This window comes from Xiphophorus maculatus, chromosome 5, assembly GCF_002775205.1.
Source record: "Xiphophorus maculatus strain JP 163 A chromosome 5, X_maculatus-5.0-male, whole genome shotgun sequence".
In the NCBI taxonomy this organism is placed as follows: Eukaryota; Metazoa; Chordata; class Actinopteri; order Cyprinodontiformes; family Poeciliidae; genus Xiphophorus; species Xiphophorus maculatus.
Window position 1 is genome coordinate 21885124 of NC_036447.1, and position 25171 is coordinate 21910294.

General features: G+C 41.2%; 1 protein-coding gene across 3 annotated transcripts in view; it reads left to right on the forward strand.

Moving 5' to 3' along the window:
- The window catches only part of tsc2 (TSC complex subunit 2), a 28107-nt gene extending 2936 nt beyond the window's left edge, over positions 1-25171 (forward strand). For 2 of the 3 annotated variants that reach the window (XM_023334512.1, XM_023334511.1), the window contains exons 3-41: positions 41-127; positions 250-360; positions 919-1066; positions 1207-1324; positions 1549-1597; positions 2182-2307; positions 2414-2487; positions 2580-2706; positions 3981-4124; positions 4219-4356; positions 4441-4544; positions 4630-4711; positions 5440-5595; positions 5677-5790; positions 5884-6006; positions 6097-6203; positions 6283-6451; positions 6933-7055; positions 7223-7357; positions 7448-7637; positions 7718-7811; positions 7891-7993; positions 8783-8877; positions 11863-12003; positions 15016-15177; positions 15386-15547; positions 15812-15924; positions 16218-16460; positions 16569-16817; positions 20051-20196; positions 21109-21716; positions 22034-22112; positions 22598-22684; positions 23281-23467; positions 23548-23687; positions 23760-23838; positions 23908-23999; positions 24614-24712; positions 24824-25171. In XM_023334512.1, the coding sequence (XP_023190280.1) occupies positions 41-127; positions 250-360; positions 919-1066; positions 1207-1324; positions 1549-1597; positions 2182-2307; positions 2414-2487; positions 2580-2706; positions 3981-4124; positions 4219-4356; positions 4441-4544; positions 4630-4711; positions 5440-5595; positions 5677-5790; positions 5884-6006; positions 6097-6203; positions 6283-6451; positions 6933-7055; positions 7223-7357; positions 7448-7637; positions 7718-7811; positions 7891-7993; positions 8783-8877; positions 11863-12003; positions 15016-15177; positions 15386-15547; positions 15812-15924; positions 16218-16460; positions 16569-16817; positions 20051-20196; positions 21109-21716; positions 22034-22112; positions 22598-22684; positions 23281-23467; positions 23548-23687; positions 23760-23838; positions 23908-23999; positions 24614-24712; positions 24824-24991 (5472 nt within the window). In that variant the 3' untranslated portion in view covers positions 24992-25171. The remainder of the gene's footprint in view (positions 1-40; positions 128-249; positions 361-918; positions 1067-1206; positions 1325-1548; positions 1598-2181; positions 2308-2413; positions 2488-2579; positions 2707-3980; positions 4125-4218; positions 4357-4440; positions 4545-4629; positions 4712-5439; positions 5596-5676; positions 5791-5883; positions 6007-6096; positions 6204-6282; positions 6452-6932; positions 7056-7222; positions 7358-7447; positions 7638-7717; positions 7812-7890; positions 7994-8782; positions 8878-11862; positions 12004-15015; positions 15178-15385; positions 15548-15811; positions 15925-16217; positions 16461-16568; positions 16818-20050; positions 20197-21108; positions 21717-22033; positions 22113-22597; positions 22685-23280; positions 23468-23547; positions 23688-23759; positions 23839-23907; positions 24000-24613; positions 24713-24823) is intronic. The other variant, XM_023334513.1, reaches the window with a different exon arrangement.

A 25171-nucleotide genomic window follows, 5' to 3' on the forward strand; every position in this document is an offset into this window, starting at 1 on the left:
TTTGCTTTTTTTGTTTGTTTGTTTGTTTGTTTTTTTGCAGGAGCTGCATCCTGATTGTGGCCTGAGCAACCGCATCCGGATGATGAACCAAATCTGCGATCTTGCAAAAATCAAAAAATTCGAAGAGGTGATTGACATGTTTTTGTTTTTCTACTATGTTTTTTTTTGTTTGTTTGTTTTTATTTTTTTGTGTAAGAGCAACATGCAGAATCTTTGGTATTCATGAAACCTGTGATCCGTGTCGTTCAGAATGCAGTGGAGGCTGTGTGGAAAGCCGTGGAGGACATGCTGTCCCCGGAGCAGCCGGCAGAGGCTCGACACGCGGTCCTGCAGCTTCTCAGGGCCATCATACAAGGACAGGTAGACATGATTCATCTTTGTGCAGCATGTGCAAAATATGTACAATTTAAAGGGCAGTATAATATTTGTTTCAGTATCTGAAGTCGAAACAAAATCCTCAAACAAACAAACTTGGAATGAGAACAGCTGAACCCGGTGCAGAAGAAGAATGGCATCAGAACAGAGAACTTAAATCTGGGCATTAACAAACGATATAATGCCCATCCAGGAAAGAAGCAGTGATAATGAGTTGCCATTAAGTGAAAAGCCCAAGAAGGACAAACAAAATAGTTTCATTCTTGTTTTTTTTCATTGTACTATGGTAGGTTCCAGATTCCATGCAGTAGAAACAATAAAAAATGGCATTCCTCAGAAATTTAAATTTGAAATCAGTACACAGACTTCAGACACAACTACAAGCAGAAGGCTCAAACAATAAGAGCATGTCATCAGTCTGATGTTACACACACACACACAAAATGTCATAACATCTCTAAAAGGGTCAAATATTGACTCCCAGAAAATGTAATTTTGTTCCAGTGAGTCCAAAATGCGCTAATCAAAGTGGGTTTTTTTAAGGGTGAGTGGCTCGGTCCTCTGAGGGCGTACTTTTTTAAGGTGATCAGAGACTACCAACCCTGCAACGAGGACCTTTCAGAAAGACTGGAGGTGTTCAAGGCTTTAACTGAAAATGGGAAGGACATCACATACTTGGAGGAGGACATAGGTAAAAAAATAGTAAATAAGTTCTTTTAATCAGCAGTTTTTTCTTTTGCATCTTCTTAACACACCTGTCCTAATAATAAGTTGCTTCACTTCTCATTTCCACAAAGACTTAAAAAGTATTCTCCTGTCTCTCTCTCTCAGCACGGTTTGTCCTCCTGTGGATGGACATAGGTCTCACCTCAGACTTTCTCCATGTTCTTGTGAATTTGGTCAAGTACAACAGCTGCTATCTGGATCAGAACGTCTCCAGCATGGTGCAGTAAGTTTCAGTAACGCATAGAAATGCACTCATTGCTGAATGGGCTTCAGGGTATTTTATTGCCTTCTTTCTGTCAGATCCACTTCTGTATAGACGCTATATATATATATATATATATATATATATATATATATATATATATATATTTTTTTTTTTTTTTTTTTTTACAGTTTGTTGGTATTTTGCATGTAGAAAACCTTATTGACCGTCTGTGCTTTCTGCAGGAAAATCTGTCTTCTGTGCAACAGGACAACATCATCCACTGACATAGAGGTTGGTGTTGTCTCTATGGTCCACTTCTTAAAAGAATAACTGCTTTTCTTATTGAAATATTGATTTGTGTCCTTATACCTTTTCTACTGTCTGGCTTACAATACTCTACAGGATAATCCATATTGGATAAAGGTTATAGATATTTCATGTCCAGATTTAATTATAAGACTTTATTTGTGATGTCAGGAGAAGATATGGTTTTAAATAAAAACAAAGAAAAACTGTTTAATCCATTTCACTTTCATTTCTGACATTTTTCAAAACTAATTAATAGCTAATAATTTAGTAATTGAAATAAGCTTAATTAAAAGCAACCGTAAGTTTAATAGGGACTGTGATGCTCTGGCCTCCTATCCAGAGTTTACAAATGTATTAATGCTCTTCAAGAACAGTCAGTTGCCTTAAAACATAACATTTTCTCAGGTATCTTCTTGATCAATCTTCCCTTTTACACTAAACTTTCAGAAGAAACTATAAAACTAGCAGTCATAACCAGTGGTGGTACTCAATTATAATATTTCTGTGTAGTTAAGTTGCATGTTAGCGATGCTAATCATAGTTTTGGTTGTGTTTCTTGCGTCCAGGTGGCGCTGCAGGTCTTGGATGCCGTTGTGTGCTACAACTGCCTGCCCTCTGAGTCCCTCACCGTCTTCATTATAACACTCTGCCGTACGGTTAACGTGAAGGAGTTCTGTGAATCCTGCTGGAAGGTGGGGAAGGGGACCGCTGTAGATAAATATTTGTTTTGATTTTTAGAAATGCTTATGCATCTGTTTCTCATGTATTTTTTTTGTTTTTGCTGCTGTGTGTCTCCAGCTGATGAGGAAGGTTCTGGGGACGCATCTGGGCCACAGCGCTATTTACACCATGTGCCGCATCATGGAGGAGAGGTATCGTTCTTGTCTTTTTTTTTTTCTTCTTTTCACTAATGCTTTGTTTGAAAAAATAAATATTCTGGTGTTTAAAGCGAATTCTTCACCAGGGTGTACATGGAGGACGCTCCACTGCTGAGAGGAGCCGTGTTCTTTGTGGGAATGGCTCTGTGGGGCGCCCACAGACTCCCTGCTCTAAAAAACACACCAACACTAGTGCTGCCTTCATTCTACAAGGTAACCAATGCTTTTATGTTCATCTACTCACACACATTTACAGCCTGAGTTGTGTCAGTATGTACACTTATTTGTCTTAAATTGTTCATATTCCAATATGAACACATCTGAATCTGAATCTTCCTAATCAGACTTCACATGAATGTTCCAAATATAAATTTTCCTCCAAACATGAATGTTCAGGATGACTATCCTTGGCTGTGTGTATTTGTTTTGCCAGTGGGCCCCACTAGTTCCCCAGTTTTTATTCTGCATGCTGCAGCCACGGCGTTTAAGCCGTTGGCAGTAAAGAGGCGCTCTCTACCTCCTTCGACCGAAACAGGCCAGCAGCGGGACGGTTTTTGTCAAAACTCGATACAGAGAAATGTCAAAATTTGTACAGAAACATAAAGGTAGAACCCCAAATAATCTACTTGCACAGTTTATTAGCGATGCTCACAGTGGGAGGTGGAAAGACTTCCTGCCTCAATCAGCATTATGGCAGACAGATGCAGAAGGAGCTTGTTTATGTACTGCGTTCTGTTTCATTGTAAGCCTGCAGTGATCTGCGCTACTAAGATGAAACTCGGGGAGCTTGTCGAGTGTTTATATTTCACATCAGAGCCGCATAAAGTGCATTTTGCATCTTACACCGCACTCTGTTTGGACCATTTCTCTTTTCCGTTTTTGGTATGGCTGCCATTTTTTTCACTATCAACTGACTACTTCAGGATGACCAGTGGCGCTCTCTGCTGGATGGCAGCCAAACTGCAACACCGAAAGAAGATCTATGCCGACGTTATTTGTTAGACTGGAACTAATAAAGTATTAATTTTTTTGGCTTCCAGGTGCTTATTGGTCCGAATATTATATGTTCTGTCATTCTGCTCTTTTCAGATAAGCACAAGTATAACACTGTGATTGGCTTGTTAGTAGTCAGGGTGTCCTGCCTAGACTGCGATGGTCTGCTTAAAACAGAATATAGTTTCAGAACAAGAATAATACATGGTGCTTCTTTTGTTCTAGCATCATAAGTTGACTCATTCTGAATCATCAGAAATATATTGAAACGGGTTTAATACTTTGTCTTACAAGTAAGAGCAAGATGTAGTACTCTGCTTTCATCCAGCTGCCAGACAGCGTGCAGCAACAGATGATGGAGAGGCATCGTTGCTTCAGCCTTAGGCTAGCGCACTTATTGCTCTTACATTTAGCGTTTATTTAAATCAAAGCATACAGACGAGTCAGACAGACCTGCTGAGTAATAACGGTGGCCGCCTGACTTCTGCTTTCAGGCCATGTCATGTGCCAACGAGGTGGTGTCGTATGAGATCGTCCTCTCCATCACCAGGCTGATTAAGAAATACGGCAAAGAGCTCCAGGTGGTCACATGGGACATCCTGCTGGGCATCATAGAGCGGCTGCTGCAGCAGATTCAGGTTCACACATAACATAACGCTCATGGAGAGAAGGTGGGAAATCAACAGATTTCTGTAGAGACTGAGCTCGTTTTATTTTTGTGTGTGTTGTCAGATGATAGGCAGCGCAGAGTTGAAGGCCATCGTTTATGAGCTTCTGACCACAGTGGAAGAGCTGTACGAGCAGAACGGCTACCACGGCTCCACGGAGAAGTTCTTCAGTCTGGTGGAGAAATGTGCAGACAAGAGACCTGTTCGTACTCCCTGTGCTGCCCTGCGTTTTATCCTCTCCTCCAGGTCGCCTTCCGTTCTCATTTTTAATCTCCGTGTGCGACAGGACGCCTCAGTGCTGACCCTCGTCTCGTACAGAGCACAATCCATTCAGCCTGCGAAGGATGGCTGGATTCAGAGCCTCCACTGCCTGATGGAGAAATTCTTCAGGTAGGGCGCGCTCTGTCGGGAATCGGTTCACCTGTTTCGGCTTTGATCAGACTTCTAATGAGTCCTCTCTTTGTCCCTCTGGAAGAAACGAGACGCGCAGTGGCATCAGGATCAAAGTTCTTCACATCCTGTCGTTCGTTCTGAGTACTAATCGCCAGCTCTACGAGGTTTGAACACTCAGCTACGTTTTCTTGTAAATTCAGTGCACTGATCAGATTAAAGACTTTCTAGTGTGGGCTGTTTTCCACTTCAAAGCTATTTAAAAGTTAGAAACTAAGCTTGTTTTTAAACATCTCTTTACTTTTTGACGGGTGGTAAAGTTTGATCATTTATGTTAACTTTCGGGCTGCAACTAACGATTATTTTAGTCATCAATTATTCTGACAACAGATTTAAAAAAAACAAACCCTCACAAGCCTTTTCATACAGTTTTAGAAAAATAGCAAATGATGCAAATTAACGAATAATTCAATTCCTTTCCTAATTTTAAAATTTCAAATTTTATTGCCTAAAATACAACAACGTAGGATTTCTTTAGTAAATCTGAAGTGGTTGAAGTTAAAACTCTGCCACTTGAGAAGTTTTGGCTAAAAACATATTTACAGACAACAGTGTTTTTATCTTAAATGCAAAATGTATATATGTTTTATATGTTTTATATGCTTAGGGCTTAATTACTGCTCTGTATGTTTTTTTTTGTTGTTTTGTTTTTTTGTCTTTTTTATTAGTCTGAATACTCCACTAACAATTAATCGATTACTAAATTTGTTGAGTATTATTGATTATTTCAATAATTCAATTAATAGTTTCAGCCCTGATTAATTTGATATAAAGTAAAGATTTATCTAAAAGCCCCTGCTTTTTTTTTTCTTTCATTTTGTTACTTTTTCTCCAGGACGAGCTAATTGAGAAGGTGGTGATCCCTCAGCTCAGTGGGATCGCTGAAGACCGGGACCTGGCGGTCAGAAAGCAGGCCACCCAGCTGCTGGTGGACCTCGCTGAGGGCTGCAACACGCATCACTTCACCAGCCTCCTGGACATCATCGAGCGGGTAAACGCAGGCAAAGACGAGATCTCAGAGACATTTAGTCACTTCCAGTTCAGTCAGGTTGAAGTCTAGTTCTCCGTACAGGTGGCCAGTCGCTCTCTGGTTTGCTCTGGATCCCTGGAGGCTTCTGACCCCATAGCTGACTCTCCCATGGAGGATGTCAAGACTGCAGTGCTGGGGCTGCTGGAGATCCTGCAGGTACTTCTCTGGCAGTGTTGCGTCTGTTTTTACATAAATCTGTTATTGGTGTGGAATTGTATCATGAAGAACTCTTATTCTATCCTGCAACAGAGCAAACTTTACAGCCTGCCAGCCAGCCATGCCAGTCGTGTTTATGAGCTGCTTATCAGCCACCTGCAGCTCCACTACAAGAGCAAATACTGCTCAGCTATCGCTTCTGCTGTTAGGCTGCAGGTAAAAACCAATAAATTTTCTGTTCACATTTTATCTCTGCTCAGCTCCGGCCTGCATCATTTCTTTTTTCTTTTCAACTTGTTTGTTCAGGTGTTTGACTTCTTCCTGATGATGCGTGCCGACTCTCTGCACCGCGTCGGGGTGCCCAACAAGGACGGAGTGATGAGGTTCAGCCCTTACTGCTACTGTGACGCTGGGTAAAAACGGAAACGTGCACAAAAGAAGCTCGTCTCGCTTGAAGCAGCCTGAATAAGACAAAACCGTTTTGTTCTTCAGGGAGCCAGAGAAGCGGGTTTGCGATAAGAAGCCCTCAGGTTCCATATCGCCCCCTGCTGGCGGTCCTGCTGCAGCTGCTGCGGCTCCTCCTGCTTCAGCAGCCTCCATCCGGTCAGCCTGTCTTCCCTACGCGCCTGCCTTCAGCGTCCTGCTGCAGTGCCTCAAGATGGTACACAGAAACATTCAAATAATGCAACACAGTGAAGCCGCCTACATTTTTTTTATGACATTATGAGGACAGGAAGGATTTATTGTGAAAAAACTAATAATCACAGGGGTTTTAGACACATTTGTAGACATAATCTAGATCAGGGTTTAGAATGAGTTTTTATCATGTTCCAAGTATTGATCAGTTTTAAAAAAGGATACAATGTAATAATTATCCATAAATACATTGATTTTAACACAGAATTATATTGAAATGGTTTGTTTTATCCCTTATTTTTCACTTCAATGATTTATCATTTCACCCCTAATATTTTGGGATTTTGAGTTGACTCAAAAGTTGACTTGAGTTGACTGCACGCTCATTACTCATTATAACTCAGAATTGCATGAGTAAATATATTACGGTCTCTTATTTAGTTATCTGTTCTAAACAGGTCAGCGCACACAAGATTTTAATTTGGTTTCATTTATTCGTTTCCCAGGAAACTGACTGGAAAGTGCTGAAACTTGTTCTGGACAAACTGCCTTGGACACTGCAGTACAAAGTGCTGCTGCTCACATCGTCATGCAGCTTGGACCAGCTCTGTTCCACGCTCTGCGCCATGGTAGCACACACACACACACACACACACACACACACACACACACACACACACACACACACACACACACACACACACACACACACACACACACACACACACACACACAGGCATTAACGAGTTCACAAACCAGTAATCGGTGTTGACCCGCATCGTTTCTGTCTGTAAAGGTGACGGATCGTCAGATCTCGGAGCGTTTGAAAAAGATGCCTGAGGGTTTTTCCCGCACAGATGTCCAGCTGGCTGTGGTTCCCGTTCTCACGGCGATAACCTCTTACCATAGCTACCTGGACCAATCCAGACAGGTAGACATTATTGGGTTTAGAATTTAATTATTTGTAGATTTCAAATTGGTACCGAACCTTCCTGGCTTTAATTTCCTTCTCCTACTGCAGAGAGAGTTAGTTCAGTGTCTGGAGACCGGCCTCATCTATCGCTGTGCCAAGCAGTGTGTGGTGGCTCTTACGATGTGCACAGTGGAGATGCCTGACATCATGATCAAGCTTCTCCCGGCTCTGATAGTCAAGCTCACCCACATCTCTGCTACCGTTGCCATGGCGTCTCCCATGCTTGAGTTTCTCTCCAGTGAGTTCGCAAAGCTAATCTGTTTAGTTATAATCTCAGACTGTAAGTGTGTAATGTTTGGTGTCCTCTGTGTCTTGCAGCTCTGGTGCGCTTACCCCATCTGTACGCCAACTTTGTAGCCGAGCAGTACGTAAGCGTGTTCGCCATCTCGCTGCCCTACACTAATCCATCCAAGTTAGTGCCGTCACATGTTAATGTGCATTTTGTCAGCTGCACAGGCTCTCTCTGATTTATTTCTGTTCATCCCTATCAGATTCAATCAATACATCGTATCCCTGGCCCATCATGTGATCGCCATGTGGTTCATACGCTGCAGACTCCCCTTCCGCAAGGACTTTGTTCAGTACATCACCAAGGTGAAACAAGGCAGTCATAGACAAAACTTATTTTTAACGGTACTTTACATAATATGAATAATGTTCATATTTAGATTGGAAACAATCTAGGTGATTGGTTTGGGCCAGGTTGGGTCAAAGTTATTTGCTTGAGGGTCGGGTTGTGTTGGGCTCAAGCTTCTGTGGTGCGTTTAAAAAGCCTACAATACATACAGCACAGAGAAAACCAAATGAGAATCCACCATATATAGTTGTATTAAACTACTTATTATAGTCTAAATAGAGGAATTGACAGCGTACCCTGTTGAGAAAAGAAGGACAGGTGCAGATGTTTATAAATGCTTGTGCAGCCGCACCCTGCTCCGCTCCTATCAGTCACAGACGATTTCCACTTGACTCACACTGTGGTTACAACAAGCAACAAAATGAAGCTGGAAGATGTTAAACAGAAGCTAAAAATGGGAGAAGTTACTCAAATTATGGAATAAAAATGAAAGCAGTAAAATCTTAATTAAAATATGTCTGTTTTACTAATTAAAGTAAAACAGGTTGTAACGGGCTCAAGCTGGGTTGGATTTTTTTTAGGCCTGATATAAACTCTATTTTTTTTTTTGTTAAATTCTGTGGACTATGTGCCACATTTAAGGTGGAAAAAACCTCAAAATAATTTGTCTTACGTGTTTACATCACATCATCCTGGCACTTAAACCCAGAGAGCGGTTTGAAATTCACGCCTGTTCTCAATGTTTGCCTCTGGACTGGCTTGGGTCGGTACATTTCAGAGTGACCTCTGGAAATGTTTCTCTGCAGGGCTTGCGCTCCAACGCCTTGCTTCCGTTTGACGACGGACACGAGCAAAGCCCTTTCCGCGCGCGAAGCACCAGCCTCAATGAGAGACCCAAAAGGTAAAGCACATTTCCTCCCTCTGCTGACGTAGCAGCCGGCAGCACCGCACACAGCCCAATGTGGCCGATGTCAGGAGGGATGGGGGTAAATACGCTGATGTGTTTAACCGCTGTGACTCCTCTCGGGTTGCCATGGTGATCATTATTCCTTCTACATCTTCTGTTCGCATCTTTAAAATCGGTTCTGTCACAATTTGTCATGCAAGTGATTCATAGTGGATGCTGTTTTAACTTCATCACTTGTGTGATGTTGTAGCAGTTAATTGTTTTTTAGCTGCTAGCATCATGTAATTCGGCTGTTTTTTTGTTTTTGTACTTTGTTTCTCACTCACTACTTTACAGTCATACGAACACCAGGATGAGATCAGAGAAAAGCTAAAGTTCTTTCTTCTTTCTCATTTCACTGGCATTTATAAGAAACACATTCCCTGTTCATGAGGGGAACTCTGAGTTGTAAGCAGCGTTCTTTGAGTAAGTCGTTTCTTTTCCGTTTTGCAGTTGAACCAACTAAAAGAAACAGTAGTACAAACACGGCTAAGGATCCTAATGTTTTGGATGAAGTCTATCCAGCTGAAATTTAATGACTCAAAACATCTTCTGACGGGAGAGCTGTAATTTTAGAACTATTGTAAAATAAAAGCAGAAAAGTTATATTAAAAATACTGTTTTATGGACTGGATCTTCATGTCACTAGAAAAATCAGAAAACACCATTGACTATTAGTTCTACTTCCACCTGAACAGCATTAAAAAAAACAACATTTAATGCTGTTCAGTATTAAATAAAATCAATACTACACGGGTATTGATTTTTCTTGCCTGAAAGTAACTGGAGCTAATTAGCAAATATTGTTTTGTTGGAAAAATATGTATAAATAAGAGATTAGTTTGGTTTTGAACATAAGATCAGTTCCTCTAAAGTACCTCATGAAAAATACCAAACAAAAATGCCTCTTCCATCCTCCAAAATGCTTAATGAATGTGGTGTTTTCACTAATATTGGACTGATATTCAGTATTCAGTACTGCATTTGCAGTACGGTGCCTTTCAAGAGGTATTTGTAACTTTAGAGTTTGTCAAGTTGAAACCACAAACTCTTGTTTTGTTAATGTGATAGACTAACACAAAGTGGTATATATTGGTGAAGTGGAAGCAAACCCGTCCTGCATTGTTTTCATCTCAGAAAAAACCTTAGAAGTGTAGTGTTCATTTTAATCTTATACCACTAAATAAAATTCAGTGCAGCCCGATGTCCGGTGTTTGATTGTTTTAGATCAAAACATACTGATTTGGCGTAAAAGCTACTTGATGTCTGTTGTCCTATTTACTATCAAACTAAATTAGTGGTAATTTTTTTACTATTTTTGTATCTGGGTCGAGGGCCTCCGGCTGCATTTGGACGTTTGGTGTGTAATATAAAATGTCTGTGGTTGCAACATGACAAATATGACAAATCCAACTGGAATGAGAACCTCTGCCAGGTTCTCTTTGTGGTTCCTCTACTAATATTACACCAATAATCAATATTAAGCCACCTCCAGTAGCTCACACATGGCATCATCATCCTTGTGCTTTTAATGCCTGCTGCAGGATTGGTGCTCAGCACGTCATTACATTCATTCATTTAATGCTGGTTTACTTTCAAGATTATTTTTTTTAAAAATCCAAAGCTTTGCTTGCATTCTTTAACATTTGACCCGCTGTTCTCCAATCCACATCTTTAGTCCAATAGTTTGATTTTGTTCTATTTCTGATGTTTTGCTTTCTATTTTGCAAAACCTGTGCTTTAGTCCTGTCATGGGCCAAAACTGCCACAATCCAGTAAGTTTCATTCAGTCTTATGGATGTGATAATTTAAGAAAATGGAGATAATCATTTGGAGTTATAATTGACTATAAATATTGACAGTCTAAATATTGACAGTCAATATTTAGACTGTCAATTTATTAAATACAGAATAAAAAACAGTTTGTGTGTTAAAATCATGTATTTCTGTAAATTAAAAAATATATTTTTGTACTTTAGTTCATTAAACAACCGACCAATGGCCTTGTCTTTAGCAGGCTTTGCCCCGCCCCCCGACTTTGACAGGTAAAGTGTACAGATAAACACTTAAACTTTAGCATTTTGATTATATTTAAATAATTTAGTTTTAATGTTTTAAATGCAGAATATAAATAACATCTATAACATTTAAATATTTATTTGTGTTTTATCAGAACACAAATAGATGTTGTCTGATAAAAAGGAACACATTCTGTTTTATCAGAAATGTGTTATATGTTAAAATGTTAATATTTTAACATACTTAAGCATTTATTTAGCAACTTTATTTATTAATTTATGGATTGTGGCACTTTTGGTTCTCCATACGACCCATCACTACTTCTATAACTCTGTCACATTAGTTGTTTCCGTCACTTTGAACCTGCAGAAATGTGTATTTTGTTGCTCTCCTGAATACTTCCTGTGTATTTTTTGATTTCTGAGTAGCAGAGGCTGTTTGACCCTCTGCTTTGTAGCTGGTGTGTTTTATTTTTGGTTTTACCCTTTCTTAAATCCTCTTTTCTTTCTCCGTTCTCCTGTTATCTGACTCATGTTGTTCACTGCTGTTAATTTTCACCTTATGTTTGTTTTTTGTTTCTTTATTTGACCCTCCTCCTCTGCTGCCTCCTGCGATTGGGTGCTGCGTTGTGGTTGTGGTTTTGGGGGTGGTTGTGTCATCCTGGATCCTCCCCCACATTGCTCCTGGCCCCTCCCCTCATTTGATGTCTGTGCTCTGTGCCCCGCCCTCCTCCCCTCACCCTGCGTGGCGTTCGCCCCCCCGTCAACTGCTCGTGTTGCTGCGGTGCTCGGGTGATGATTCCTGCTGTCTCCTGGTGTACTTTTGAAAAACCACTCCTTCCACTATTGCTCCCAAACCACTTCCATCGTCATGACAACCCACCCCTTTACCGCCCAACGTATTGCCCACCTCGGTCCCCAGCCTGCGGGCTGGAAAAGTGGCAAAGCCGGCGGCATCAGTAGCCAATAGCAGCAGCTCTCCAGTTAAAGAGCTGAGGGACCTTTCGGCCATGGAGGCTTTCCGCTCCCGCAGCATCAGCGTCTCCGAACACGCGGTTCGCAGGTTAGAAAAGAATCTCCTTGGTAACGAAGCAAAAACCAAAAAAAAAAAAACAAACCAACAATAACAGCTTAAACACTTGTTGCTTCCTCCATGGGATGGTTGATGGGGGGTCAGATGGGTCCGTCGAGGAGTCATAGGGGGGTTGTTGTAAGCGGGACTCCTGGAATGGGTGGTGCATGCTGGAGGAAGGTGTGTGATGGCCTTTTGGATTTGTTTTCGGCTGTATCTGTACATGTGCTGTTTTGGATTTTGTTCCTATGATTTGCTTTTGCATGCCGTGTTTGTTGAAGCCACTGGAAAACATCATTATCCACTTTGATGTTTTTATTTCTGCTCTAACACAAGTTTTGCTTTTTAAAAATTATTTTATGACTTGTTTGCACTTTTTGATTCAGCTTTACTTTTTGCTGGGTGAATTGCTGACTGGTTTCGATTGGCTTTAGTAGCAAATGAATGCCAAGAGGGACTGGTGCCGAGCACGTGCGTTCAAAATGGCGCCGTCTTTATTTCCCTTTTTACAGCAACTACGACCCACAGCTTTGGTCTCTTTCGCTCAGTCGGGGCGGGACAGGCACTTCTCCTTCCTCTGCCAATGATGGGCACAACAGCTTTGTTTGCCTGCTTGACATCTTTTTGGTTTCATTTGGCTTCACTATGACCATGGCAATCTATTAGGCTGGGATGATGCGAGTAGCTTGGGCTGAGGTGAAACTTTGACTAAAAAGTTCTCAATCACCGCACACACTCACAGATTGTGTCTGCATCACTTGTATGCCTCATTTATGCTCGTGTGTCTGAGTAAAAGGAGATCGAACGCTGCAGTTTAATGTGGTTACAATGTTGCTACAGAACCTTGGAAAAAGTATTCACACGTCTTGAACCTTTTAACTTTATAACCAGAAACATCTACATGATACTGTGGGATTTTACATGATGGGCCAACACAAATAAGAGGAGTGAAAAGAAAACACATTATCTCTTTACAGATATTTTTCTTAGCTAAATCTGGAAATCCTTAAAGGGGCTGTGTCGTGTATTTTCCATGAACACGATGCTGTTTTATAGCACAATCAAGTAACTAATTACCTTCATCTGTTTTAAAAATACTGCATATACCAAACAACTTTAAAAGAAATTTGACTTTGCAATTTGATGCCTTGAAATTATCCTCCGTCTCTTTAAGAAACTGCTGCTCTTTACTATATGCTGCAATGCTTAGGAGCGTTGGACTGAGAAATAGTTTGTATGATGAGCTCAGCAGATATTCCACCAATTGCTGCTGCCGCTAGTCTGGAGGAGCTGAGTGGCATAATAGCTCAAGTTCATCCTGATTGGATGGAGAACAGTCAGACTGATTTTCAAGTTTTGTGACAGATTCTTAATTAGATATACGTAGCTCTGGGTTTTGATTGGACCATTTCAACATATGATGGCTCTTTAAAGTAAACTGTTCTAGCGTAGCTCTGGCTGTGTTCTTATTGTCATTATTCTGCTTAAACATCTGCCATAGTTTCAGCTCGTCTTTCGGCGAACAGCTGTGAATAAATTACTCACAGGTGAGCTCAACTTAGGCTCAGGTTGTTGACATTATTTATAAGAACCAAAGGTGGCCTGAATACAAATGCCGACCACACTTCTTGATTATTATTCATTTATTTGCAAAAAAACGTTTCACGGTTATGTCATGTGTTATGTTGGTCCATCACATAAAATTCTCCCAAAATTCAGTTCTATGAACAGAATTAGTAATAACAGACATATTACGCCTCAGTTTACCAACAGATGGCAGCAAAACAGTGACATGTGTAACTTTTGGTTGAGAAACTGTTTTATTAGAAAACTGCAGTGTAGATCTTCTTAACCTGCTTTTATCTGTTAAAAGGCTGCTAATATATATATATATATATATATATATATATATATATATATATATATATTTTCTTTTTGAAATTTAAGTTTGTTTCACTTTCACCTGTGTCCATGTGGGCACCAACTCCAACATGACCATATTTAACACTTGTCAGTTTTATTTATTTCCATTGATTATTTACTTTAAAAGCACAGAAATATTTTACTTTGATGGCTATAAGTTTGGAGTGTTGAGTGGTTGTGTTTTTATAGAGTTTGTGCCCACTGCATATTAAAAAAAAATTAGTTAAAGAAGAAGAAATAAAGGTAAGAGGAGGAAAAGATTGTAAATATGATTTAATTCAGATGCCAGGGCTTGGTCTGAATGAGAGTTTAATATTTATCCTTCTAGAAGGACAATATTTGTAACATGAAGCCATTTTAATTAATTTTCTTACTTTTGTTTACAGACCTTATGGTCTGCATAAAGAAAGCAATAATAAACAAACAAATTAGTACATCAAGAGGAAGACATAATTTTGATGCATTCAGTTAATTTTCAATTGTTTCTGGCCATCTATTATTTGTAGATACTATTTCTTTTTTAGGTTTTTCTGTCTTAGTGATTTGGATTTGAAACAGTCTTGAATAATCCCTCCTGTCAACAACAGAGACGTCTCGGTCCACCTGAAGTGTGGCTCTGAATCAATCGTTGCGACTGCAGACTCCGTCTTGTTTCCGTCTAAATTCGACTGGACACAGATAGAGATTTGACTCACGCTTTACTATTCCTTTCTGTCTGACTTGAGTCAAAAATATATCATTAAATTAGTCCCTTCCGCAGATCTGCCTGCATAAAACTAACCAAACAAAAATAACCTAAAAATGTGTTGCCTCTCTGCTCACTCAGACCAAGCTGCAGCCTTTGTCTGTGTTTTGTGCTTGATGTAAAGTCTTTTCATTTTATGTTCAAGCGTGCATATTAACGCTCGTTTTGCATGTGATGTAGGTAGAAACGTGATCACTGGTGTGCTGTCTCTGCATTTTTTAAATTCCCATTTAATTCCTGTTGTCTCGGAGCATGCACGCCTAGGTAAACTGACGGTGCATGCCTTTCTCTTGCTCTCCTGCTGTTTAGTAATCTCTCATTTTCCCGTCTTTTAGGATGCAGACTTCTACCACGACCTGCAGTCTGGGCTCTGCTGATGAAAATGCAGCGACTCAGGCCGATGAGGGACTCAAGACCGTCCACCTGGAGCTCACGGAGACGTGTCTAGACATGATGGCTCGATACGTGTTCTCAAACTTCTCTGCTCTGCCAAAGAGGTTTGTGGTGGTCTGTGTGTGCTTTTGTTTGTGTGTGTCTATCTCTAATCAGATGTTTAAATGGCTCGTCACCAGTCGGGGCTGAACGGGCTGGAAATGGTCAGATTTCGGCCACCAGCTGATTTCTCTTGCAGTTTCAGTATTTCTGCTGGATTGTTGTATTTGTCGAGTAAAATGTTAAACGTCTAGCTCCCCGCTGTCGTCTTAGGTCTCCGATCGCTGAGTTTCTGTTAGCCGGAGGTCGCAGCATGACCTGGTTGGTGGGCAACAAGCTTGTCACCATCACAACGAGTGGCGGTGTCAGAACGCAAGCTTTGCTGGGAATGGATATGTCAGAGCGTCTGGGAGGAGGAGGAGGAGAAATGACCAGGTGATGCTAGCTTTTGTTGTTTTCTTTGTTGTTGGTTTTTTTTACACCTATCTGACGACCTCGCATGTACTTCTCATCAAGAAGGTGTAAGATTTCCTCTTAGCTGTTTGTCTTTAAGAAAAAACACATGTATTCTATTTAAAAACAGTTTTATAAACAGGCAAAATTTCCTAAAAGCAACTATTTTTCATTTTTTTCTGCCTTCTACTACTTCGCTCAGTCTGCAAGGATTTTTGAACTTCCTTTGCTCTGTTGGGTTTGCAGGTCAGATCCGTCTCTTCACACCCGAATGACTAAAGAGGCTCCGGCCAAACTGGAGTCGCAGTCCAGTCAGCAACAGAACAGAACAACTCGGACGCGAGTCCGCTCCCGGTCAGGTAAGACTTGCTCAGTTTTACAGACGATCACCAGCCGGAAAGCTCCTGAAATCAGGTAGCTTTTATTTCCTCCTGGACATGTCACTCTGTTCATGTGTTTGCGTTTGTTTCCTGAATTTTTCTGATTCCTGATTTTCACTGTACTGTTTTTATTCTTATTCTCTAAATTGCTGATCTGTGTTCTTTTTCTTCCTCTTTTCGGTGTAAATATCTCATCCGAGCATCTTTTTGTCTGCAGTCCAGTGTGAAGAACGCCTGTCTTTGTGATTAAAGAGACTCCCCTTGTTTTACAGGTGGTCACGCTCTGCGTGCTGGTCCTATTCCAAGTCTCAGTCCTCTGGTTTCCCCCTCTGAGGGAGAGTTGGCCTCTCCTCTGTCTCCTTCCTCTGGCCCCACCCTGGATGGCGTCGGTCCTCCCTCCTCCACAGCTGCCGCTCTGTCTGCCCCTCCTCCGCTCAAGGACAACCCCAGCCTCGCCGAGTTTGTTCCAATGCTCACTCAGGGCTGGGCAGAGATCTTCATACGGAGACCCTCAGGTACATCATCCCTGGGCTAGGCCCTTTGTGTTTTTGTTTTTTTTAAATCCACTATTATAACCTGATTCAACAGCACAGTTGTGTCTTCCTGGCGCTTTGTTACCTCAGGTAACACCAGCTGGCTGATGTGTCTGGAGAACCCACCCAGTCCCTTCTCCTCTGAGCTGGGCAACATGCCGCTGCAGGAGCTCTCCACCGTTCTGATGGCGATGGAGGGAGTGAAGGAGCCTCCCACTCAGACAGCCAGCGCTCCAGCCAGCACGGCTGCCCCAGCGCCAACGTCTGCCTCCGAACCGCTCACTCAAACACACAGCAGCGCCGGAGGAAAGGCCAACCTGTTTCAGCGCTCCAGCACCGGTGAGTGGCAGTATAAGGAGTCTTGGCGGACATGTTTGTGGTCGTGAGTTGGATCTGAAATTATGAATTTATCGCTCCACACTTTATATAAGCAGAACAGAAATTTGTACGTAACAGGGTTGTAACAAGATCTCATGATATTAAAACATCACAATATGTCTCGCTGAAGTGACTAGCATGGCCTGGCCTGATGAAGCTGTAATGGAAGATGCTCCAGCTATTAAATAATTTGTTTGGGTTTCCAGTAGGAAAAAATAGAGACACAGTGAAATAATTATAAGTAGGGCTGAAGAAATTCATTGGATTAATCATAATTGATCGATCATTGAAATAATTGTCAGGTAATTTACTAATCGATTAATCGTTAATTGGAGTATACAGATTCAAAAAAGGCCATTTGTTGCAAGAATAACATAGTGAGAGCAGTAATTAACCCAGAACTGTACAAAAATATAAACATTTTGCATTTAGGATGACAAAAAAATCTTGTAAATATGTTCTACCCAGAACTAAAGGGTAGAACATATTCTAGCTATAGTTCTAGCTTCGTGTGGTTCACATTCTCTAAAAAGTCTCCTGTTAAGCACTGCTTGCCATCCAGTTTTTAATCTGTTAATGTAAAAATTAATCAACAGATAAGACTATGGTTTATTTTGTGTCAGGCCAGCCAAAATATTACATATGTGTGACAGATGGAGTACAAAGTCTTTGATACAAAATTTAAAATGTGTAGTGCATTGCTTTCAGCCCGCTTTGAGTCAGTGTTTTGTTAAACCATATTTTCTCAATAGGGTTTAGCTCTGGGATTTGACTGGGCCTTTCTGACACACATGCTTTTCTTTAAACCAGTGGTGTACAAACCTTTTGCCACACAGACCAAAATCTTCAAATTGAAATAAGTCCGGGAATAGAAAAATATTTGTCCTATTTAAAAACTAAATACACATTTTCAGTCCATTCTTTTAATTTGAACCTATTCTAGCAACAAACCAAACAGCCAAGATTTTCATGAACCAAAGTAATTGTCAGATTTTCCTACAAACAAGATACAAAATCATTGTAGATCTCAAACATTTCCTTTTTAAAAAAGGTTAGAATTGAGTGAAAATCTCACTGTTGAAGTTTTGAATAAAATCTGTATCAGCTGTCTGTGGACAAATTGTGGGAAGGTTTAACAGCTACAGATGCTAAATATGTCTGGTAAGTAATTATGTCCTTCAAAGCACTACGCTCAACCCCGACTTACCTGCCAGTGCTTAATCTCAGTGGAACGGTTGTCAAATGACCAGCTGGTAAGAAAACGGATTAATCCTTTTAATCTTCTTTTTAATTCTGTAATTTCTTTGCAGCAGTTTTGTTCTTTATTCATTCTGGACTTCATTTTTGAGTTTATTTTGTCTTTACTCTTTATTTACTCCCATTATCACATCTTGATTTTTCACTCTTTTTTTTTTTTCTCCCCCAACATTTTACCCCCTTGGTCCCGATTGGATTCTTCTCATGGTGGGAATGCTGGTTTGTGTTTGGCTGTGGTGTGTTTTGTGGCTCGATGTGCCCCTGCCCCCCCTCTCCCGTTCGTCCCGCCTGCAGTTGGCGGCTCGCTCTGGTCTCTGGGTATGGCCAGTGGCCCCCCAGGACCTCCAGCTCCTGGCAGGTTGCACAGGAGCATTTCCTGGGCAGGTACCGTCATCATGTGTGACCCCACACCTCTGCCTCCCTCCCTGCTTTCCAGAAAACTCCTGGGGTGGTATATTTCTCCTCACTTGTACAAAACAGTGGTCTTTTAGGCACAATGCAGACGCTTTGGTGTCATTCTGGAAAATTTGAACTGAAATATTGAACAGATTTAAGCAAATGAGACAAAAATACATGACATTCGTTTGTATTTAGGAAACATATTAACTTTTAAAACAGTAATGGAAATAAATAATGAATATCTTGCAAAATGTTTTCTTTTTTTCCCACTTACAGATTAAATATTACGAGAAGAAAGTGACATGAAATGAAAGTCTTAATACTATGAAAATGAAGTTGTATTATTTTGTGAATACATCTGTAATGTTACCAGAATAAGGTTGTGGTAAACACATCAGCATCAGCTTCTAATCAGGAGCTGCTGTAGCTGCTGCTATTATGAATCACTACGACGATTCAGGTATTCTTACAACTTGTGATATTGACTGTTTTATATGATTTTGACTTTATTCTCATAACACTTTGACTTTATTCCTGCAATTTTATTTTTTCTTAGCCCGGCCCTAATGCTTTGTGATACGAGACAACACTTTCCCCTGAAGTCTCCTCTGAAAACATTAGCGTCTTTAGCTTTCTAAACTGGTGAACTTCTGACAGGATCTTGTAAATAATGGAGCTCACAACTTCACAATTGTCATTAGGAACAATTATGAAATCACTGAACTATAAGTTTGTACTTTCACTCCAAGTGAAAGACAAATTAAAGGAGCGTCTTGTTAGTTTTCTATCCTGCAAACATGAAATAAAACTGTTGTGTCTTACGACGGGCTGTTTTATGCTCAAACTTTGTACAAGTTGGGAACCTCACCGTCCCTGCTTTCCATGAACGTCTCTTCCTAACCCTGGAGGGAAGGTCATCTGTGACTGATGACTAAGTCGTGCCTGCTCTTGGATCGGTCAATCAGTAGCAGAGGAAAAGTGGAGTTAGTGGAGTTTTTGACCCCTCCTTTGATTCTTTTTTCTCTTTTCTTTCCTTTCCAATGTCTAACTCGGATTTCTGAAATATACCCCCAGGCTGCCCCTTAACCTCTGTTAACAGGAAAGCCCAGATCTCATTAGGCACTTCTTTGCTCTACTGGGAAACCAGTTAAGCAAAGAAGCGGCTGAAGTTGCATGAATCTGAATGATAATGGAGTAGACAAGCGTGTGATGAATAGAACCTGCCAAACTGATCTGAGCTCAGCATTTCTGTGTGATTCTCTGTAGGTCGTGATCTCCTTCCTGGGCCTGAGTCTGCTGATTGATGTTTAAATGTGTTTGTTTCTGTTTCATGTCAGAATGAATCATTTGCCTCTAAAATCGTGTTAGACTTCAGAGAGACTGTGTCAATAATAACTACTGACAGCTGCTGAAATATTTACTCCTTCACTCTTACAGCAGTACATGTCCGTGTGACTAACCTGGACGTAGTTCAGAGTGAATCGTTGATGCGTCTCTCCATCTGTGATGCGCATAACGATTGGCGTGTCCTGCTGCAGACTCTGCGGCGGTTCCGGAGGAGGGTTCAGGGGTCACAGCAGAGAGCGCCCCTCTCGAGTGGGTAGAGGGTGAAGAGTTTGAGCCGATTCCCTCCGAGCCCATATTCATGTCTGACAAGGCGCCGCTTCCCGGACCGCTCAGCAGGGTAAGTCGCTGAATGTGGCTGAAACGAACCCAAGGAAGTTGATTCTGACAAGAACCAACAAGATGGTTCCTGCAGAATTTATTTCTGTTTAACTCTCGAGAGTTCGATGTGATAAACGGGCTGCTTTTGTGCACTGCTAATTATGACTGCAGCGAAGAACAAAAACAATTTATTTTCACCCACTCGTGTTCATACTTAATGGAGTATGGGGGGCCGTTTTAAAAGGACAATATAAGGAAAGTGGTGAGAAAATGCTTTTTATTAGATTTATTCACATCTACATTTATTTGTAGGCCTGCCAGGAAAACACATTTTGCTGAGCAGTACATTACCCTGGAAGCTATTGCAATTAATTTTCTTTTTTGGGGCAGCTTTGAAATAATATAATGGTAATTGCATAACAATGCAAGTACACCCTCTCAAAGATCAATAAACTTTAAATTGAATCCCTTAGTTAAATGAATGAGTTTATGTTAATGTTCAGCAGGAGGCTGTTACCAAGATTAACTTAGTTTTTTTTATGCTTGACCTTTTATTCTGTGTCACTAAATGTGAAGCATGATGATGGAAAACACTGTTGGAGGAGACATGTTGGGGTTTTTTAAACAAAAACAAGATTGTCTTATTTGTTTAACTGTAAGTGTGTTTTTTTCTAATTTGGGACAGAAAAAACATGTTTGGTAGATTATAAATAATATTTTTGTTGCACCCTGATGTACGCTGGGATCTTCTGGTTTGGTTATTATGCCATAAATCAACTTGATTCCTCTTGGAACTAAATTAGATATGTTCTTTGTTACTTTCTGCAAGTAATAAAATCTTGTTTGATTTTTTTATATATAATTTTATGAGTTAATCTGCTAGAATATGCTAAAGGAATAAAAATGTTCTTGTCTTCTGCCTGACTTTCAGTCCTCCTCCACCTCCAGTCAGGATGATGAAAAGTCCACTCTGGAGGAGGTGAGCGAAGGAGCGATTCCCATCGATCAGCCCAGCGTTGGCCCCTCCACCCCGGGCAGCCAGGGCCCTGACCTTCCTTTTCAGAGCCACTCTCAGTCCCAGGGTCATGGACTGAACAAGTCGAGCTCCTCCCCGGAGCTGCAGACGCTGCCGGAGGCCTTCACCAAAGCAGCGCTGGAGTCTGAGAAAAGTCAGGGCGACGCCGCGCGACCCAGAGCGCCCTCAGATGGCAAGCCTCAGGCACTGCAGCAGCCCTGCTCAGACAAGGACAAAGTAGAGGGGAGCACCGGGGCGGACTTTAATGGACCAGGAGGTCCGGCCCAGGGTGGTGAGGGCTCCGGCTTGTTATCTCAGAGTGGAGGAACTGCCATGAAGTTGGCCTTTCCAGCAGCGCCAGCTCTGCCTGGACCCATCTCTCCCGGCGGAGGCCACCGACCCCGAGGTCACACCATCTCTGTCTCCGCCCCGTCCTCCAGGAGAGAGAGGAAGACTGAGAGGGACTCGTATCACAGCCGACCCGGGCCCAGCAACGCAGAGAAGCTCTCCGGACTGAGTCCCAGGTAGTCAGCAGATTATTACAGACAGAACTGGATCTGGGCTTTAACCACCATTACTGGACAGATGGGAAAAACAAAAAGACCTAAACTTTGAGTAGTCAGTGTCTTCCCTTCCCCAGACTGATAAATATGAAGGTGGCCTCACTTATAGGCAAAACCCACAGTTGAACAGACCAATCCATCTTAGGATCATAAAGTTTTATATCTAAAAACAAACCAACAGCGTTTAGCATATTCAAAATATTCTTCTGAATATTTTATGTGAAGATTCTCATTCAAAGATAATTTCTTGAAACATTTTCTTCTTTTTTTTTTTTTAGCTTTGTCTTCCTTCAGCTATATCACTCTCCTTTCTTTGGGAATGAAGCCAATAAACCGCTGCTGCTGCCCAAAACTCAGGTAAGCCGCCTCTTCCCCACGTTGGTCTGATCCGATCCAGTCAATGAAAACGAAGCGCTGCTGCATAAACAGTCAAAAGAAAGTAAACTATCTTCCAGTTTCTAGGAATATATTGAAAATGATCTGGTCTTCATGATGTGTGGAAATGATTGAAATGTAACCACAAGTGTACGAGACACAGAACTGGTTCCCTACTGGTATTTGTATAAAAAGAAAAGTAATAAAAAAGGCAAAAATTAAGTAAATCCTTTCATTCAACTGCATGTATTGATTTCATTACCTGGTAAAGATCGGATCATTCTTTTATTATGTCTGGAAATGTAAGACTTTACATTTTATAAATGAGGCTGAATTATTGCAAAAATATGATTTACCTCAGAAATGTAAGTACCTGATGAAAGGTAACGCCATGACAGTCCAGTCTCTCTGAGAAAGACATTAACCCTTCGCTGTCCGCTGTGCGTCCATCCTGTCCCCGGCTGCAGGTGATTGATCGGGCTGTGAAGGTTCTGGACCAGATGCCTCCTTATGATACCCATAAGATTGGAGTTGTGTTTGTTGGAGCTGGCCAGGTGAGAACACACCTGGCTTATTACATCATACGCAGCTGTGAAAAGCGATTCAGGGAGGCCAGCAGCAGTTAAAAACACCTGGCGGAACGGTGCATCTGCTGAGTTTATCATACCGAGTACTTTTCAGGGCAACGCTGCTGAGAGCATAAATAAAGGCTTAATGGAGGAATGTTGTGAGAAATTTGATATGTATAGCCTAGCATTTTTTTTTTACAACTGCAGGTAATAGTTTCTCAATCGTGTTATAAAATGGCTCCATGTGCCTGGAAAACGGGTAACACCGCCCCTTTAAGGAAATAAAAACTATCCAAGCCAGTCTGGGTCAATGTGGAACAGTAATTACACCTAGGAACAGGTTCATAATGTATAATGTTTAAAACCATTCAGACTACTTCATGTTGTCAGATTCTGTTCTTCGTTATTTGAAAACTGCAGTTTATTTTCTCTGGTTATTTTGTCTCATATGCTCCCATTTCTTTAATGATGTAAAACATTTAGGTGTGGCAAAATGGCAAATGCAGAAGAAGTTTGTAAGTATGTGCAAATACTTTCTCACAGCACTGTCCACCTTCATCCTCCTCGTTCTCCTTCTTTAGGTTAACAATGAAGTTGCCATCCTGTCCAACGAATACGGGTCGAACCGCTACGCCGCGTTCCTCACCGGGCTCGGCAAACTAATCCACCTGAAGGACTGCGACCCCGACCAGATCTTCCTGGGCGGGCTGGATCAGTACGGGGATGATGGAGAGTTCACCTACTGTTGGCACGACGACATCATGCAGGGTGTGTGCACTCGTGTCACAACGCCGGCTATTTCCATGATGACTAGTGGTTAAACTTTAAATGAAACCGTGTGTCTGCAGCCATCTTCCACATAGCCACGCTGATGCCGAACAGAGAGAGTGACAAGGGCTGCTGCAACAAGAAGCGACACATCGGCAACGACTTTGTCATGGTGGTCTACAACGACTCGGGAGAAGATTACAAACTGGGCACCATAAAGGTAAATAAATCCAGAGAAATCACTAGAATGCATTTTAGTTTTCATTACAGAGTACGTTTCTCTCCGTTTTAGGGTCAGTTTAATTTCGTTGAAGTGGTTATTAAGCCACTGGACTATGAATGTAACCTTGTATCTCTGCAGTGTCGGAAAGGTGAGTTAATTGCTGCCGTCTTTGCTCCTCATCATTATCGATGTGACTCATTTTATTCTGCCTTTTCAGACCTCGAGGGCCTGGTTGATACCACCGTTGCAAAAATCGTATCTGACCGCAACTTGCCACTCTTTGTTCGACAGATGGCTCTGCATGCAAATGTGAGTCTGATCCGTACTTCTGCAGAGTCTTGTGAAAATATTCACCTCGGTTGAAGTTTTTCGCGTTTTGTCAAGTTTCACCCAGAAACTTCAACGCATCTCATTATAGACCAACTCAATTTAGTATAATTGTGAAGTAGAAGGAAAATGAGGCATAGTTTTCATGCCTCATTTCAAATTTTTAACCGGTTTAAACTTCACATCAGTCTCCTTTGCTTGTATTCGTGTTCCTCGGTCTTCATGATGTTGTTTGTTCTCTATCTGGTGAAGTTTGAAGGCATTACATTAGATTAAATATTTATGCATTATACATTTTCCATAAAAGTTTCAAAGTCATGTTTTCTTTTTCCTCTTTCTCTTTTCTGCTACTTTATTATATAAATATTCCAATAAAGTAAATGGAGGTTTGTGGAATTGACATTAGAAAACATGAAATACTTTCAGGTGGTAAAAAGCACCGTAAACAAACATTGAAGGAAAAAATAAAAAAAAGAAACTTTCTGCTGCACACTATGTAGATCTTTTATTTAATTAATTTATTCCGTGAAAAGACTCTTCACATTCAATTTCTTCCCTAAACTCCCCCAGAATAAATCTTTGCTTGCTGTGTCTAGATGGCTTCTTTGGTGCATCAGTACAGAGCGAATCCCTCGGATGCTTATGCTTCCAAGTGGCTTGCCAGATTACGACACATAAAGAGGATCAGGACCAGAGTAAGTTTAAAAACTCAAGAATTACAAGGCACTCCCTCACCAACACGTTTTTCACTTACGTTTGCCAGTCTGAATTTAAACCGTCTTTTCCAACTCTGTGCTGCACCTCAGGCTCAGGAAGACATCCAGTCCCGTTCGACTCCAGGAATCTCTCTGACCCAAGGACACACTGGGCAAAATAAAGCATTTCAACAAGGAGCTTCAGCTCCTACTCCCGAGATGTCGGGACAGAGAAAAAGACTTGTTTCGACGGTGGACGACTTTACTGATTTTGTTTGACTTTATTTGCAAGGGTGACTTTGTCCGGCAGACTGAACACACACACACACACACACACACACACACACACACACACACACACACACACACACACACACACACACACACACACACACACACACACACACACACACAGACTGGTTGTGTTTGTTTCAACTACTGTATGAATTAAAAGTGATC